This window comes from Sinohyriopsis cumingii, chromosome 2 (genome assembly GCF_028554795.1).
Source record: "Sinohyriopsis cumingii isolate HCF-2022 chromosome 2, ASM2855479v2, whole genome shotgun sequence".
NCBI lineage: Eukaryota > Metazoa > Mollusca > Bivalvia > Unionida > Unionidae > Sinohyriopsis > Sinohyriopsis cumingii.
In genome coordinates this window covers 38,983,507-38,998,673 of record NC_142962.1, presented here as the reverse complement: position 1 = coordinate 38,998,673, position 15,167 = coordinate 38,983,507, and the positions used below count along the sequence as shown (strand labels likewise).

General features: G+C 39.0%; 1 protein-coding gene across 5 annotated transcripts in view; it reads right to left on the bottom strand.

Moving 5' to 3' along the window:
* LOC149804684 (pecanex-like protein 1) overlaps positions 1-15,167 on the bottom strand; it is a 160,589-nt gene that overhangs the window by 96,815 nt on the left and 48,607 nt on the right. For 4 of the 5 annotated variants that reach the window (XM_089943005.1, XM_089943031.1, XM_089943022.1 and 1 more), the window contains 2 exons: positions 7,898-7,963; positions 4,561-4,706 (listed from right to left, as the gene is read on the bottom strand). In XM_089943005.1, coding sequence (XP_089799131.1) covers positions 4,561-4,706; positions 7,898-7,963 — 212 coding nt within the window. The remainder of the gene's footprint in view (positions 1-4,560; positions 4,707-7,897; positions 7,964-15,167) is intronic. The other variant, XM_089943014.1, reaches the window with a different exon arrangement.

Genomic DNA, 15,167 nt, shown 5'->3' with positions numbered 1-15,167 from the left:
CACTAGAATAATACAAGCTCAAATTATAAAGAAACAAAATTACTCTTAAAAGGATAATCAGTCCTGCTCATGGAAAAAGCATTACATGGTGTCCATTCTGGATGAAATATCTACACCACCATTTTCAGTCAGGACCATCAAGATATCATAAGAAATCTTTTGGCGAAACCCCAATGGCGGCAGCTGTAGCAACAGCAAAAATTTATAGGTGGCTATATTAGATGTCAGATCATCATCATTATTATTAAAACCAACTAGACAACATAAGAAGTCTTCTGATAAAAAACCCATGTTGATATGACTTCCCATTTAGGAGTAGTGACTAGATTTTCAATAATGCTGACACGGCAGGTATATTCAATGTTACATTGGCACCATTCACATTCTGGACCAATCAGACATCATAAGGAGTTCTTAGTAAAATCCCATGTTGATATGACCTACCATCCATCCTGGAGAAGTAGCAATTACAAGATTTTTAAGATGGATGATAAAATTGGAGATCGCTGGACATGCCATCAGATGGCCTCAACACAAAAATCTTTGATAGCGATATGACGGTCAAGGCAAGACTTGCAGATATTGCTCTTATCTTACTGGCAGAAATTTTCACGAGGGGTCTCTGTATTCCTGTTATGTCAGAGTAAGCCATGCATATGACCCACTTCAAACATGATGAGACAGCTTGATGGGTTATGTCTTCTTCCCCAGGTTCTACTGGGAGAGAGATCCGTCTCTGAGCTTGTCAAACTGGTGCAGTCTGCTTCAGATAAGGTCTGACACCATGTACTGGGTTTTGACTGAAAGCCTCTTGGGTCATGTCAAACCAGAAGAAAGGATGTATAATGATTTACATTTCCCACTGATGGCAACCAATTCCTGGTGAAAAAACTAGGTTGAATCATAAAGACTACCGAACCAAAAGATCAAAACTGAAGGCAAGCTGGTCAACAGTGACAGCATGTAATTCACTGACTCTGTATGCCAAAATAAATGCTCTCAGGAAACAAGTTTTGTATGAAAGAAATTTCAGCAAGGCCCTGGCTAAAGGCTAGAATTTGTCTGAATTCAGCCAAGTCAGAACCCAGGAAAGATTCCACTACGGAAAGAAAAAAAAGATTCTTCTACGGAAAAAATGTGAGTGATTTAGGCCTATGCAATTCAAATATGGACAACAAGTCAGAGAGGTCTTTGTTATGACCAAGATCCTATCTGCCAAAAGAAGATGGAACAAAGAGGAAAAATTGGCTAGAACTAGTCAACTCTGTCATTTTTTACTCTACCAAACTATGCACATGTAACTCCAGAGATGGTATGGATGGTGGAAGAGAACTCACTGCTTCTTCCATTCCCCAAGATGTAATGGCACCCTCCACCAGGTTGGCTACAAATCTGGTATAGGGTAAATGTTCAAAACATCAGTACTCTCAGTCTTTTGATTTCCATGTAATTCTATTTTTTGCAGGTTTTATTGAACTAATGAACAACTAGCACACATCCTGCACTTAGCAAATGAAGTACTCTTTATACACGCATGACACAAGTCATAAGATTTTTGGTGGCTTTGATTTCTTGCATTTAGCATACTTGGTCATCATAATTGATTCTGAAATGACAAAGCAAGGAGAGAGAAAAAAGAAATGCATAGTTAACTGTGTTAAGAATGCCAGACACACACTATACCAGGGATGATAAATAAATAGACAATGTTTGCAAACATAGACTTTAACACATTCTATTACAATGGAGCTATATATAGCCATGTGGTCAGCGAATGCAAAAACTAAGTCTGCATAGGTAAAAAAATTCACATATTATGGTCAAAATTTATACATCTGAAAATAACAATGGATGGGATGAAAAGTAGCCCAAATTTCCAATGAATTTCAGGAGGTGAAGTGTTGTCAGTTCACTAGTGAAAGCTTAAAATTATCACTACCTGTAACAGCAAGGAGAGGTAATGGACAAACGTTATTGTCCTTTGTCTAAATAGTGTAGATGGGACAAATTTTCCTTTTTGGGAGGGCTGGATTCAGGAGGTAGTAAAGTTAATGTGATCATGGGATGTATCTGAAGCAGATGTTGCTGGGAAATAGCCCACAATCATCCATTTGAGGTCCTGAGTGGTCTAAAGCGCTCATCATTACGGATCACTGCCATCTCACCTCTATCTGTGTGGGTTCGAGTCTCAAGCTTGGCCTATGTGGGTACGTAAGAAAATTTGCCAGTAGCTTCTCATGGGTTGTGGGTTCTTTCTCAGGTTATTACTGGGTTCTTCCTCCACCACTTATACTGGCTGCCATGTATGGCCTATCTTGTTCTGAAAAATGGTATTAAACCCTACAACAACAACAATCATCCATTCTCTGGTATGCCCCCCTGATGGTCATGGAGATAGAGGCTTGCATGGACAGCTTATGTGACTATTCCTGTGCTCCTCAATTCAAACCCCAAACAGAAGACGGGAACATAAAGGGTGAAAGCACATGGTCGCAGTATGGTACAGTTTAAGATAAGAAGAAGCATGTCTGTTCATATCAAGAGGTCATTAAGGCATTTTCCATGATGTGGTGAGCAGCCCTTCTGACTCCCTTAGCAATATGGCATACTGATTCCCAGGCATGGTCACTTCTGGCCTTCTCAGCTAGGTGAAAAATTGAAAGAGGCACCAGGCTGAGTTGAAAGGAAGTTCATGCAATGTTTATGACCAATTTAAATGTGGCATTAAAACATTTGTCTGTCTACTTTATGAATCAGACGTGTTGATGGTAGTAATATTCTTGAATCATCTACGCACATCCAAATGATAAGCAGCAGTATGTGATTTGTTTGATGAGAAAGCTGCAGGCAACTGACTGACAGAAAAGAAAGTCCTTGAGTTAAACAGGTAATGAATTTTATCCAAAAGATGCCAGATACTTTCTGCAATCTTTAATAACTGTGGTAAAATTATGAAGGACAGATGTTTGTCATCTTCATTAACATTCACCAAGGCCATAACCCTGTGTGTATTACTGACTGCCAGTGAATGAGGGCTTTCAAATGGATCCAAAATTCTTTATATCTCCTCAGTTGGTAATTTAAAACTGAATTCTGTCCTTTCCATGGTTGGATCAGACTTTTCAGGCAAAACCATGTTGGCTGCCATGGTGAGTAGATGATTGTTCTCCTCCTGTATGCTCTGCATCCTGGAGTAAAGCTTTCTGTACAGTGATGCCTTATTATCACCATGCATGAAAACGTTTCTACCTATAGGACATGCTAGTTGGGCCAGCCACAGCGTGTCCAGCATTATGTGTAGTCCAGCTGGGAAGTACTGGTCTGCCATGTCTGGATGTGTTGGGCCTGATGGCTGGTTAGACGAGTCAGTTGTGATACTAATGTCCATGTACTGGCATCAAGGGCTTATGGCAAATGACATATAACTTATGACCGGTCCAGCCAACCAAGGCTGAAGGTAATCAAGCACACCTTGTTTCAAAGTTGATGCAAAAGTGAGGGTAGGGCCTTATGTCAAGTGGGCTGCCAACTGGGGTTAAAAATAGTCCTAGTCTCACATAACTCACTAATTGACATCCTACATGACAAAGCTTGCTGCAAAATGCATATTGTAGGCAATTCTAACGTAGCCCAGTGGAAGTGCTTGATGTAGCTTAATTAGATCTGAAGTAAGCATCTCCACAGGTGCCATTTTAGGGGTTGGGGGTGGTTTCTCAACATCCCCCATAAATCTGGTCAACGATTCTGAATTTGGATGAATACTTAATAATTTGCGTTCAGAAGATTTAGAGCAAGAGTATTTTATTATTGCCTTTTCAAGATGTTGGAGCAAATGCCTTCTACCTGCACTTCTGCAGGTAATCATGTTTCATGGTTGTACTCCATGATTTTAAAGCATCTGCACTTCTTGCACCTGATTAACATCACTACAATCATAGACAGAAAAAAAAAAACAAAGAAGCATATAAAAGAAAAACACAAATCATTCAAAAAGGTAATCATGCAATACATTTACACCAGTGGAAATACATGTCTTACTAATCAATAACACATGGACAATAACAACCAGTAAAAAGGATGCACGCATAAGAATAAATTCAGCAGGAAAAATGCTAAATTATACACTAGGTTATCATCCTTCGCATTTGCTATACCACTAAAAATAAATTTTGGATGCTCAAAATTGATTACATGAAGATGGATTCTTTTGGAAGCACTATTCACAATTACAAACTAAGTTTATACTGGTAGCATCTTAGATATGGGTGGCCACTGAGCATGAGCAAGAGAATTTAATCTGTAAGAGTTATTTCACTTCATTTTTAAGATGCATAGAGGTAAGTCTGAGGAAGGACGGATTAGAAGATAACAGAGTAATTTCCTAGTGCTAATGTGACTGGGTAATGTATTTAAGGGAGAGAAAGAAAGAAAAAAACATCATGGCATTCAGTCCATGGTGCAACAAATATCAATAAATAAGCAGCATGAAAATACATTTCATTGTGAAGAAAGAACACAAATGCATAATCCTGCACTCAATCTAGGCAGAAGACTCTTCACCTTTTTCATCCTGAAACCAGTGGATGGCTCCATCTGTGGTGTCATCATGTGACACAGCCACATGCATCTGACCAACTGGTTGACTTGGAATGGGCCGCAAAGGAGGAGGGGTAACCATGACCTGCTGCTGACTGCGTAGTCTTTTCCTATCAACAAGAAAGCAACACACACAAAAAATTAGTTTTCACATTTATTTTAAATATTATATATTGGACTTTCCACCTGGATTTATGATCAGAACTCTCATAAAAAGGAATTTGCAAAACTGAAGGATTAAATGTCATATACAATGCTTAATGAGTATCAAATTTCAAACATACTAATTTCTTCAGAATTTTAAACTTGCTAAAAGAACTGAATGAAAATGTGTAATCAAATGTATACTATAAATCTGAGCAAATTTAACTGAAAATATTTACAAAACATTTGTACATGGTAAAATTAAGTGATGAAAATATATATATGCGAAAAAAATGTTAACATCTCTCTGTAAGGACAGTTATCAAACTTTTCAATTGCAGAGTGATATTGGTAGACCTCATTTTATGAATGCCATTTTATCTTAAAGATGTAATGGCAGTAAGTGAACAGATGGACTTGTGAGAGTTACTATAATTTTTGGAGTAAAATTCTGGCATGTTTCTTTTATAATACTTACCCAATCATCCATGACATTGCAAATCCAACCATTCAAAGCTACTGCAAGCATTCACACTTTTGTAAGCTTGTTTTAGCAACAAAGGTAGAAAAAAGTCATCTGCTTTACAAGTAGATGTCAGACTAGAGTGGTTTCCCTTATATACAGGAACTGGCACACCCACCCCCCAATGTAGATTTATCAGTAACTACTGGTGTAGTTTTGCATGCTCTATACTCTTTGAGGAATGCAAATGTGTGGGTGGCTTGGGAGGATATGCCTTTATTATCAAAGAAACATTAACTTTAAAATTTATTTCCTTCTTCAAATGCATTATCCAATCATAATACATTAGAAGAACAGTTAGAGATAGAGGGAATTACATCCCATTACAGCAGTGTTTGCCCTGGCTCTGAACACTTTAGATATGTGAAGTAGATTTGGGTCTTGCATGAAATATGGTTCTTAGTTAGCACATGGTTAAAATATTTGATCTCACAAATCAAGTGAAAACAGAGTAACCCTGTCATCACAAAAATGCTAAATGACCCAGGAAGGTATCCTGTTGCAGTACTGATATATATTCCACCATGTCACATTCAGCCCTTTCAATGAAAGGATCAAGAAGTCAACTCTGACCTCCATCCAATGGCTTGAATGATGTGAGCTAGAAAAAAGTTGTACTTGAAAGCTTTGCTGGTGGCAACTGTCCTAAGCTAGTGAGCTGATATGGTCTAGGTTTATTTCCTTCTCATGGCCTACATCCACTCTACCATGATACCTGAATATGACAAAGATCATAGCACAGATGCCTTTAAGAGTAATAGGAGCTAACCTGTACACAAAAAGCCAGACAAAAAGGTTAGGCAAGTGAGAGATTAAGGCACTCAAAGGGATGATGTTGACCATTCACCAATCCCTGAAAAAAGAGAATTGTCTTTTGCTTGTGAGATTCCCTCCGTGACTGAAGGTTCCAATTCCTTTCTACACAAGGTTCTTGTTATGTTCAGAAGCCTGTATGAGCAAGGATAAATCCCGTTTCAGACCTTTACAGATTTTTCTGTGGAAGTCTATCATTTGATCATGAAATCATTCACCCAGGACTCTTCCTCCTTAGAAGGGCTATCAGAATCACATTGCACTTATGTCCGTTTGTTTTCCACATTATTTTCAGAACAGCAGAGGGACATATCCCCAAATAACTATTTGTTACAAAGTTCAAGTTCAAGCTTCTTGATATGGAACTACATAGATGAAGGGAGGAGGTTTGTTGTTTAACCTTGTCACAAATGGTCTATCACTGGACCCACACAAAAGACATAAATCTGCTGAAAGACTGAAGTATTTAAAGACCACACAGTCTGAAGAGTCTGGCCCCTGATCAACAGTGAGTTGGCTGGGACATTAAGCCTGCCAAGAATGTGTCTCATCTGGAACGTGATTTTCATTGGAATCACCAGCACGGAAAGTCCCAGATCAGAATGCATAATTTCACACCCATCCCTTCTGTTTGACTGGTAGGTCACTACCACCATGTTGTCTGTCACTATGAAAATTACCCTCCTGCAGAGTAGCTCCTTCCAAAAATGAAATGTATTTGCTATAGGGTTCATTTCCAGAAGATTAATGTGAAGATATACCTCCTCAAACCTCTACATGCTGCCAACCACCATGAAGCAGGGTAACTGTATAATGGGAAAGGGGATCCATTGGTCCATCTACAAAGGATGCATAAAACAGCGAAGAAGAAGAATCAAATCCACCACCATATTTTGCAATCTGAGGAGTTGCAACAACTCTCTCATCAAAATCCACTCTTTGCTATAAATCGATTTTGTAAGCACAATATTTAGTAGCATGTGTGATGAGTGAGGTTGACATTAGTATAAAATTCCATGCGACAAGATGAGTGAGGTTGAGATTAGTATAAAATTCCATGCGACAAGATGAGTGAGGTTGAGATTAGTATAAAGTTCCATGCGACAAGATGAGTGAGGTTGAGATTAGTATAAAATCCATGCGACATAAGTGAAGTTGAAATTATTATAAAATTCCATGCGACAAGATGAGTGAGGTTGAGATTAGTATAAAATTCCATGCAACAAGATGAGTGAGGTTGAGATTAGTATAAAATCCATGCGACAAGATGAGTGAGGTTGAGATTAGTACAAAATTCCATGCGACAAGATGAGTGAGGTTGAGATTAGTATAAAATTCCATGCGACAAGATGAGTGAGGTTAAGATTAGTATAAAATCCATAACAAGCTGGATAAAATACTGATATAGGGTGAGATCTGAAAGAGAAGGGAAAGAAAGTTCTTCCTGCCTTTCACCAATGATTAACTATGTGTTTCTAATGGAAGTCATCCAAATATGCTAGTCATTGTTGACAAGGTTGATCTTAACCTGACACAGCTGATGGTCATTGTAAATGTTAATGGGAGAGTATGGAATTTACAATTAATTCCAAGGAAGACCAAAAAAAAGGAACTTGCAAAAAACCTTGTGGATGGTGACATGATAATATCTGTCAGTTAGATCTAGACAAATAGCTAATTCATCCTTTTTTGATGGAAAGCCACAACAAACATCCCTTTTCTATTTTCAACCTCAGCATGCCTCTGTACTTGCTGAAATGGCAAAAAAACTGCAATAAAATATCTGAGAGTTTGAAATACAAAATCTTTTTCACCATCCACCTGTCAAAATGGCAGAATTCCTTCTTTAAAGCTTCTGCATTATCTGGATCAGATGGAACATGCATCCTGCAGGAGCAAAATGAAATGGGAGAGAGATGAATAAAAAAAATCCAAACTCCCCTCCAAAATGACCCAGATAAACCATTTATTTTGTGGAAGCAAAGGTTTAAGTGAATTATCTTGATATAAGAATACTTATGGAACTGTAAATAGTTCAAGTCTACTGAAAAGGGCATGCAACCTGCTCACCCTACATGCTGAAGCCAGAGCTATCAAGAAACATATTTTGTACAATATCAGTATCAATGAGTCATTGGCTAAGGGCTCAAACTGATTTGAATTAAGCCATGTCAACACCCTCAATAAATTCCACTTGGGAAAATGGGTGAGCAATTTTGGTATATTCAATTTAAAATTGCCAATAAATCCTTAAATTGCCAATTTCTCCTCTATCATGATGCATAAATGTATCTGAAATCATGGAGCAGTAGCCTATGATTGTAGTGGGGGATAACTTTTTCTACTCAAAGAGCCAAAGGAAAAGGTTAGGCCAGGCAAAGACAACTTCATCCAGGGCACAGGTCAAATAAGTGATTAATAAAGCCAAAGCATATGATGTAAATTAATGGATTAAACTGAGATGTACTTTACCCACCCCTTGAGTTAGCCAAATGAGCGATCAAGGCACTCAAATGAATGATACTGTTACTACCAATCCCTGAAAATGCAAAACATCCCCTCACACACATTCAGAGTGGAGTGCCTTTGAACTTGTAAGATTCTCTTCACAGCAAAAAGCTTACAGTCTTTCTTCAAAAGGCACTTAGATGAAGGAGTAGCCCATCTAGGCATAGATAAACCATGGCTGTTTTAGCACACAAAGTGCACAAATCCATTGAAAGATCAATGGGATGGAATACTTTGTGTGAAGGATCTGGCCACTTCTTGATAATGAATCAGCCAGGACACTGAGCCTGATCAGAATGTCTGATCTGGGCTGTAACATTCTTCTGTTTGCACCAACAGAGAATATCCAACAGGGCTAGCAGTGCCATTCATAAAGTACACATGAAAAGGCAGTAGAGGGGAATCAAACTCCTGTGCAGACTGAGAAGTTACAAAAAATTATTTTCCTGAGATTCACTCCATCTCAGAAATCAACTCTGCCAGCTGAATAATCCCAGGCCATGTGGAATTGAAGGAGGCAAATAAGGATGAGGCTTATAAAAACTCATGGCAGAGGTGGACAAAAAGCTGGGATTTAGCGAAGTCTGACATATCCCAATTAATCAGCAAGCAGCAGGGAAGTTCTACAGACCAGACGTTCCAGACCAAATAAAGCCTCCTACGAGAACATTTCCCGTAGAAGCCTCAGATTTCAAAAATAAGCCTTCCTACGAAAAATAATTTGCGTAAATTCACTCCCGACTGCAATTTTTTGTGTGCAAATTCAATGATTCTAGACAAGTAAAAAAGGGGGGGGGGGGAATTTATTCTGGTGTCGATGAAGTTTGCAAAGTTTGGCTGCTGATCCTAATTTTACCTCGCATTAAAACAATATAGTTGAAAATAATATGAGTCCGAAAGCTAGTAGAGTTGGAGAACCTCATTCTGCCAGATTAGCGCGAGAAGAATTAGCGGCAGTAAGGAAACTCATCCCGGCAAAACGATTATTTAAGAAAAAAGTTCGTGATTACGAAGATTCTCAGTATGGAATTACCGAGATATCGTCAAAGTTGTTGAGTCCAGTCACTGGAGCGATCGAACAGGTAGCATACGGCGATGAAAAGAAAGATAAGGAACTTAGGAAGAAGGGGCTTATTCCTATGACGAGAGACATCGAGCAACACACTCGATTGTTGCCGGAGCGAATAGTACAAACACAAACACGAGCACAAGCACAAGCACGAGCACGAGCACAAGCACAAGCACAAGCACAACAAGAACAAGCACAAGCACAAGCACGAGCGCAACGAGAACAAGAACAAGCGCTGCGAGAACAATTACAGAAAACACAAGCAGAATTGAGGATAAGTCAACTTATTGAAGAATTAGATGAAGATAAAAAATTACAACAAGAACAAGCGCAACAAGAACAAGCGCAACAAGAAGATGAGAAGGAGCGGTATGTGGAGAAATTAAGGGAAGAACAACAAAGGAGACGGGCACAACGAGAACGAATAAAAGAGGAGGAAGAAGAACAAGCGCAAGAAGAAGAAGAACTAGAAGAAGAAGAAGGACAAGAAGAAACACCAAAGGAAGAAAAAAAAGAAAAGAAGGAAAAAAGAACCGATCCTGTTGCAAATATAAAGGATAAATTTAAAGATATTGGTATTATCAAAATGAATTTGGAATTAGACAAAATTAATCCTAATAATCTTGATGAGCTCGGATATTTTGCGAGGCGCAGCTTTGATGATCGACATCAATATTTAACGGATGTGGGATCAAATTTTTATAGTTCACGAATTTCTTGGTATAAGGCAATATACCGATTAAAATTTGGTAAATCTCAAGCCAGGAGGGATGATGTGAATTTTGCTCATTTTGAGAACTATGCATCTACTCAAATTACTGGACCGATGGAATTTTCTAATATCGCTGGAAGAAGACCCGAGGAAGATTTTACGAATACTGGAATTCAAAGATTAAATGAAGGCGACCTGGTCAAAATTGCAAAATACGGTTACGACGAAAAAGGCAAATATTTACGTCCCGCAGCCTTTGAAAAATATACCCGCGAGGAATGGGTTCCCGTTGTGTATTTTGCCTCATGGAGAGAGAAAATCGATCCTAATCACCCCAAATTCAAAAAATTTCAAAAGGATGTGAGAGAATTACCCGATAAAAAAGAAGAATTCGAGGAAGCGCAATCACCATCGCAATTTTTAAAACCAAAGACAGGAAGTGGATATACCGTTTGCCCTGACAGTGTTGTCAACGATGTATCTCGCCTCGAAGTATTAATCGGAGGAAAACGAGCTGGAAATAACTCCCATGAAATAATCAACGAAGCTTCGGATATTTGTCAGCGATTATTCCGCGGTGGCGTCATTAACTCTTATATTTACAAGGAACTTGTCGATGAGCTCATCGATTAAAACAACATAATTGAAATAACATGATTGTTCACAAGCATCAGCGTAGACCCAAACAGGTCCGCGTAGTAAACTCTCGATTGCCCGTGTACAAATATATTCACGGTAATGGATTCGGCGATATTGTCAAAAGTCTCGTTACGCGAGTAGTCCCTAAAATCGGACCCACAGTCAAGCAATTTGCATCAAAAGCAATAGGAAAAATTGGTGAGACTGTCATTTCTGGTATCGGTAATTTGGCCACTAAAGGTTACGATTTTGTCAAAAGCAAAATATCAAATTTAATGCACAAAAAACAACCCGTCAAATTACCTAGCACCAGAGAAATGCCACCCGAAATTAGTAAAGCCATAAACGATGCGGCAAATAAAAAAATAAACGATTTATCGCAGGAAGTTGCAAATACAAGCTTCATTTCAGGCAGCGGTCTTCGTTTTAGATGATATTCTTAATAATAAATGTTCGCACAAGTGTCAAATGAAGTGTTTGACATGGATGAGCCGGTAGGCAGAGACACATCCGTGCGGGATTTCCAGTATTTCTCGTACGATGCAGTTGACCCAAATACATCTAATCGCTTGGAAATTCAAGTTCACGATACAACAAGATATTTTCTTCCATCAGAGGCGTATATCGAGGTTGTTGGAAAAATTAAGAAAAACGATAATACCGACTATGGAGCTGATTTAAAGGTCGGATTTGTCAACAACGGCATCATGGCATTATTCAAGAGCACCACTTACATGATCGATGGAAGAGAAATCGAATCAATTACCGACAATGTTGATATAGCAACAACGATAATAGGACTAGCGAGATACTCGGATGATTTTACCAGATCAGCCGGTCCTAGTATGATGTTCGCCAAAGATAATTCTAATAGCGCTGATCATGTTCAGTTTAATACCGGCATACCGCAAAATGCCGCTGCTAATGCTAATGCCACAAACGTTGCTGTAATGCTCGGCATCAATGATAATTACAACCTTGGATTTGCCACGAGAAGGGCTATGTTGACTGGCGGTGAACGAAGATTTTCCTGTGCAATTCCGCTATCTCACATTTTTGGATTTTGCAGACATTTCAGAAAAGTTATTTACGGAGCAAAACACACGATAACTTTCGTTCGAGACGCTGCTGGCAGTGACAAAGCCATCTGGCGAGAAGTAGGCGCGGGTGCAGGTGATGCAGGCAAGGTATTACTAACTAAATTTACCTTGTGGATGCCAGCGATAGTTCCATCGATGCTCGAGGAAGAAAAATTATTATCATTCATGAATCAAGGCGGAAAATCTGTCATGTCCTGGCTGACAACGATGACCGACTCCTGCGATGTTAATATCAACGGAATATTTACCTGGCGAATTGCGTCACAACAGGGTGCTTCGGCACCTAGACACATCTTTGTTGCTCTTCAAAATGCAAACAGATACGATCAAACTCACAGTCATATGATATTTGACAATTTTGCAGCAACAAACGTCTCACTGAGAATAAACGGCCAGCAAGAACCATCAGAGGAAATAGCCATCGATTTTGCCTCCAATTCGACTGCCCGCGCGTATCATCGATTGCTAAGTTTTATGGGTCGCGATCAAAATATCGATACCGGATTGCAAATATCACAGTTGGATTTTAATAAACTTTATCCTGTCTATTACTTTTCCTTGGAGCATCTCGATTTGGTAAAACAATCCGTTGTTGATATTCATTTCAAAGCTAGAATTAACACAGCCGGAGCAGCAAGAGCCATTGCGGTAATTCTCAGCGATAGAACAATGATCTTGGAAGGCCTCAGCGGCAGAATGAGAGTCATCGATGCTCCTGTCGAGAACATGTGACAAATTCCAAATTTAGACTAAGCGATTATTAATATGCCATACGAGCACGTCAGTGTAACTCTGACTCCGGGTTATATAAAAAAGCTCCAATCAGCGATATCAAAGCGATGCGGTATGAAATTAACACTGAAATACGATCAGATTCACGGTGGACCTAACAAACTATCGCTAACTAGAGGTCAGCGTGAACGATTTTCCAAGGCCAAATCAGCGAATTCCGGTGTTCATGTGAGTCTCTCCATAGGCGCCATCAGAGACATGGTCAAAACAGGCGGATTTCTTCCTTTTCTTCCTCTGATAAAAATGGCTCTTCCGATGATTGCAAAAACAGTAGGATTAGGCGCGCTAACAGGCATAGGTTCCAAATTAGGAGAAAAGGTGGTGGGAGGAAGATACCGTAAAAAAAAGGGAGGATTATTTCCCCTCCTCTCTCCCATAATCGCGAAAATGATACAAAAACAACAAAAAGGATCCGGCCTTTATCTAAGACGCCCCCCATACGGATCCGGCCTAAGATTAGCACGGCCTATTCAAATTTAGATCTAATCAACGAAGCAAAGAAAAAAAAAATAAAATTTTTCAGAGGCGTATTTATGCGGGATCAGCTACCAGAAAAACCAAACCCTACCGAGACAGGAATAATTAATCTCGATAAAAATACCGGCCCTGGCACGCATTGGATTGCCTACGCGATTAATCCTCGCGAAGTCGTTTACTTTGACTCGTACGGATTAGCGCCACCAAATGAATTTATCAACTACGTGTCTTCGTTGAAACTTCCGGTTTGGTATTCGACTCTTCCAACGCAGACATTAGCGGATCCGCCAATATGCGGTCCAGAGTCAATTAATGTTCTTGACGCAATTTCAAAATCATCCGGCCCTTATAACAAAATTGTATTTGAATACGCCGTAGATAAATATCATGGTTGATATTTACGGTAGATTTATCTACAGGAAGGAAAAGGCAGAAGTGACTGACGTCGATCTATCAAAGTTCGCAACCAAGAGCGATATTAACAATCTTCTATCGCTGTCAGAGGTGGACCCTGGCGAAGTTGCTGTTTTTCAAAATACCGAAGGAAGATTACAAACCAGCAACGTCAAAATAACTGATATAATCAAGCGAGACGAATACCGCGATCATATTAGTCAATTTACTCGTCAATCGGAGATGGTATTAAAATCTATTGCTGATATTACCGATATTATCGCGGTATTACCACTAAAGGCCAATATCGCGGATGTGGAAAAATCCGACAAGGAGTTATCAGCAACGTTGCTTCTGAAGGCTGATAAAGCATTATACGACGATCTTCAGGACAGAGTGACAAAAAGATTTACCAAGCTAACTAACGATCTTAAAAAACTCGAGGAGGTATCAAAAAATCTCAATAAAAAACTCGACGAGGATATAAAAAAATTCATTGATACCTCCTCAATTACACACGACGATCTCATCGAGAAAACAAAGAAAATAAACGAAGATATCGCCCAAATCAACAGAGAGATTGAATCGGCACGTGCATTAATATTTCAAAAAACCGATAGAACATCACATAACGATCTCAGCGAGAAAGTAAAATCCATCAACGAGGAAATTACCAAAATAAATACCGCGATGGGTCAGAAAATCGATAGAACATCACACAGCGATCTTACCGAGAAAACAAAGAAAATAAACGAAGATATCGCCCAAATCAACAGAGAGATTGAATCGGCACGTGCATTAATATTTCAAAAAGCCGATAGAACATCACATAACGATCTTACCAAGAAAATAAAATCCATCAATGAGGATATCGCCCAAATCAACAGAGAGATTGAATCGGCACGTGCATTAATATTTCAAAAAGCCGATAGAACATCACATAACGATCTCAGCGAGAAAACAAGAAAAATCGACGAGGATATTACTAAAATTAACGATGATATTAACGCAGTACGCCAAATCGTAAACGAAAAAATCGATAAAACATCACACGACGAGAAAACAAAATCCATCAACGATGATATTAACGCGGTACGCCAAATCGTAAACGAAAAAGTCGATAAAACATCACACGATGATCTCCACGAGAAAACAAAAAAAATCAGCGAAGATGTTACTAAAATATCCGAGGAAACCTCCGTGGTACGAGAATTAGCGAATAAAAAAGTCGATACATCAGTGTACGACGGAGAAATTCAAAATATCAACGCGAAACTTCTCGACGCAACTAAAAAAATTAACGAAATCAACACAAAAATATCACCGTTGGATATTCCAAAATTAGCGCTAATTCACGTACCAGTGGAGGTAGAAACATCAGATCTTCCTTGTCATGTATCA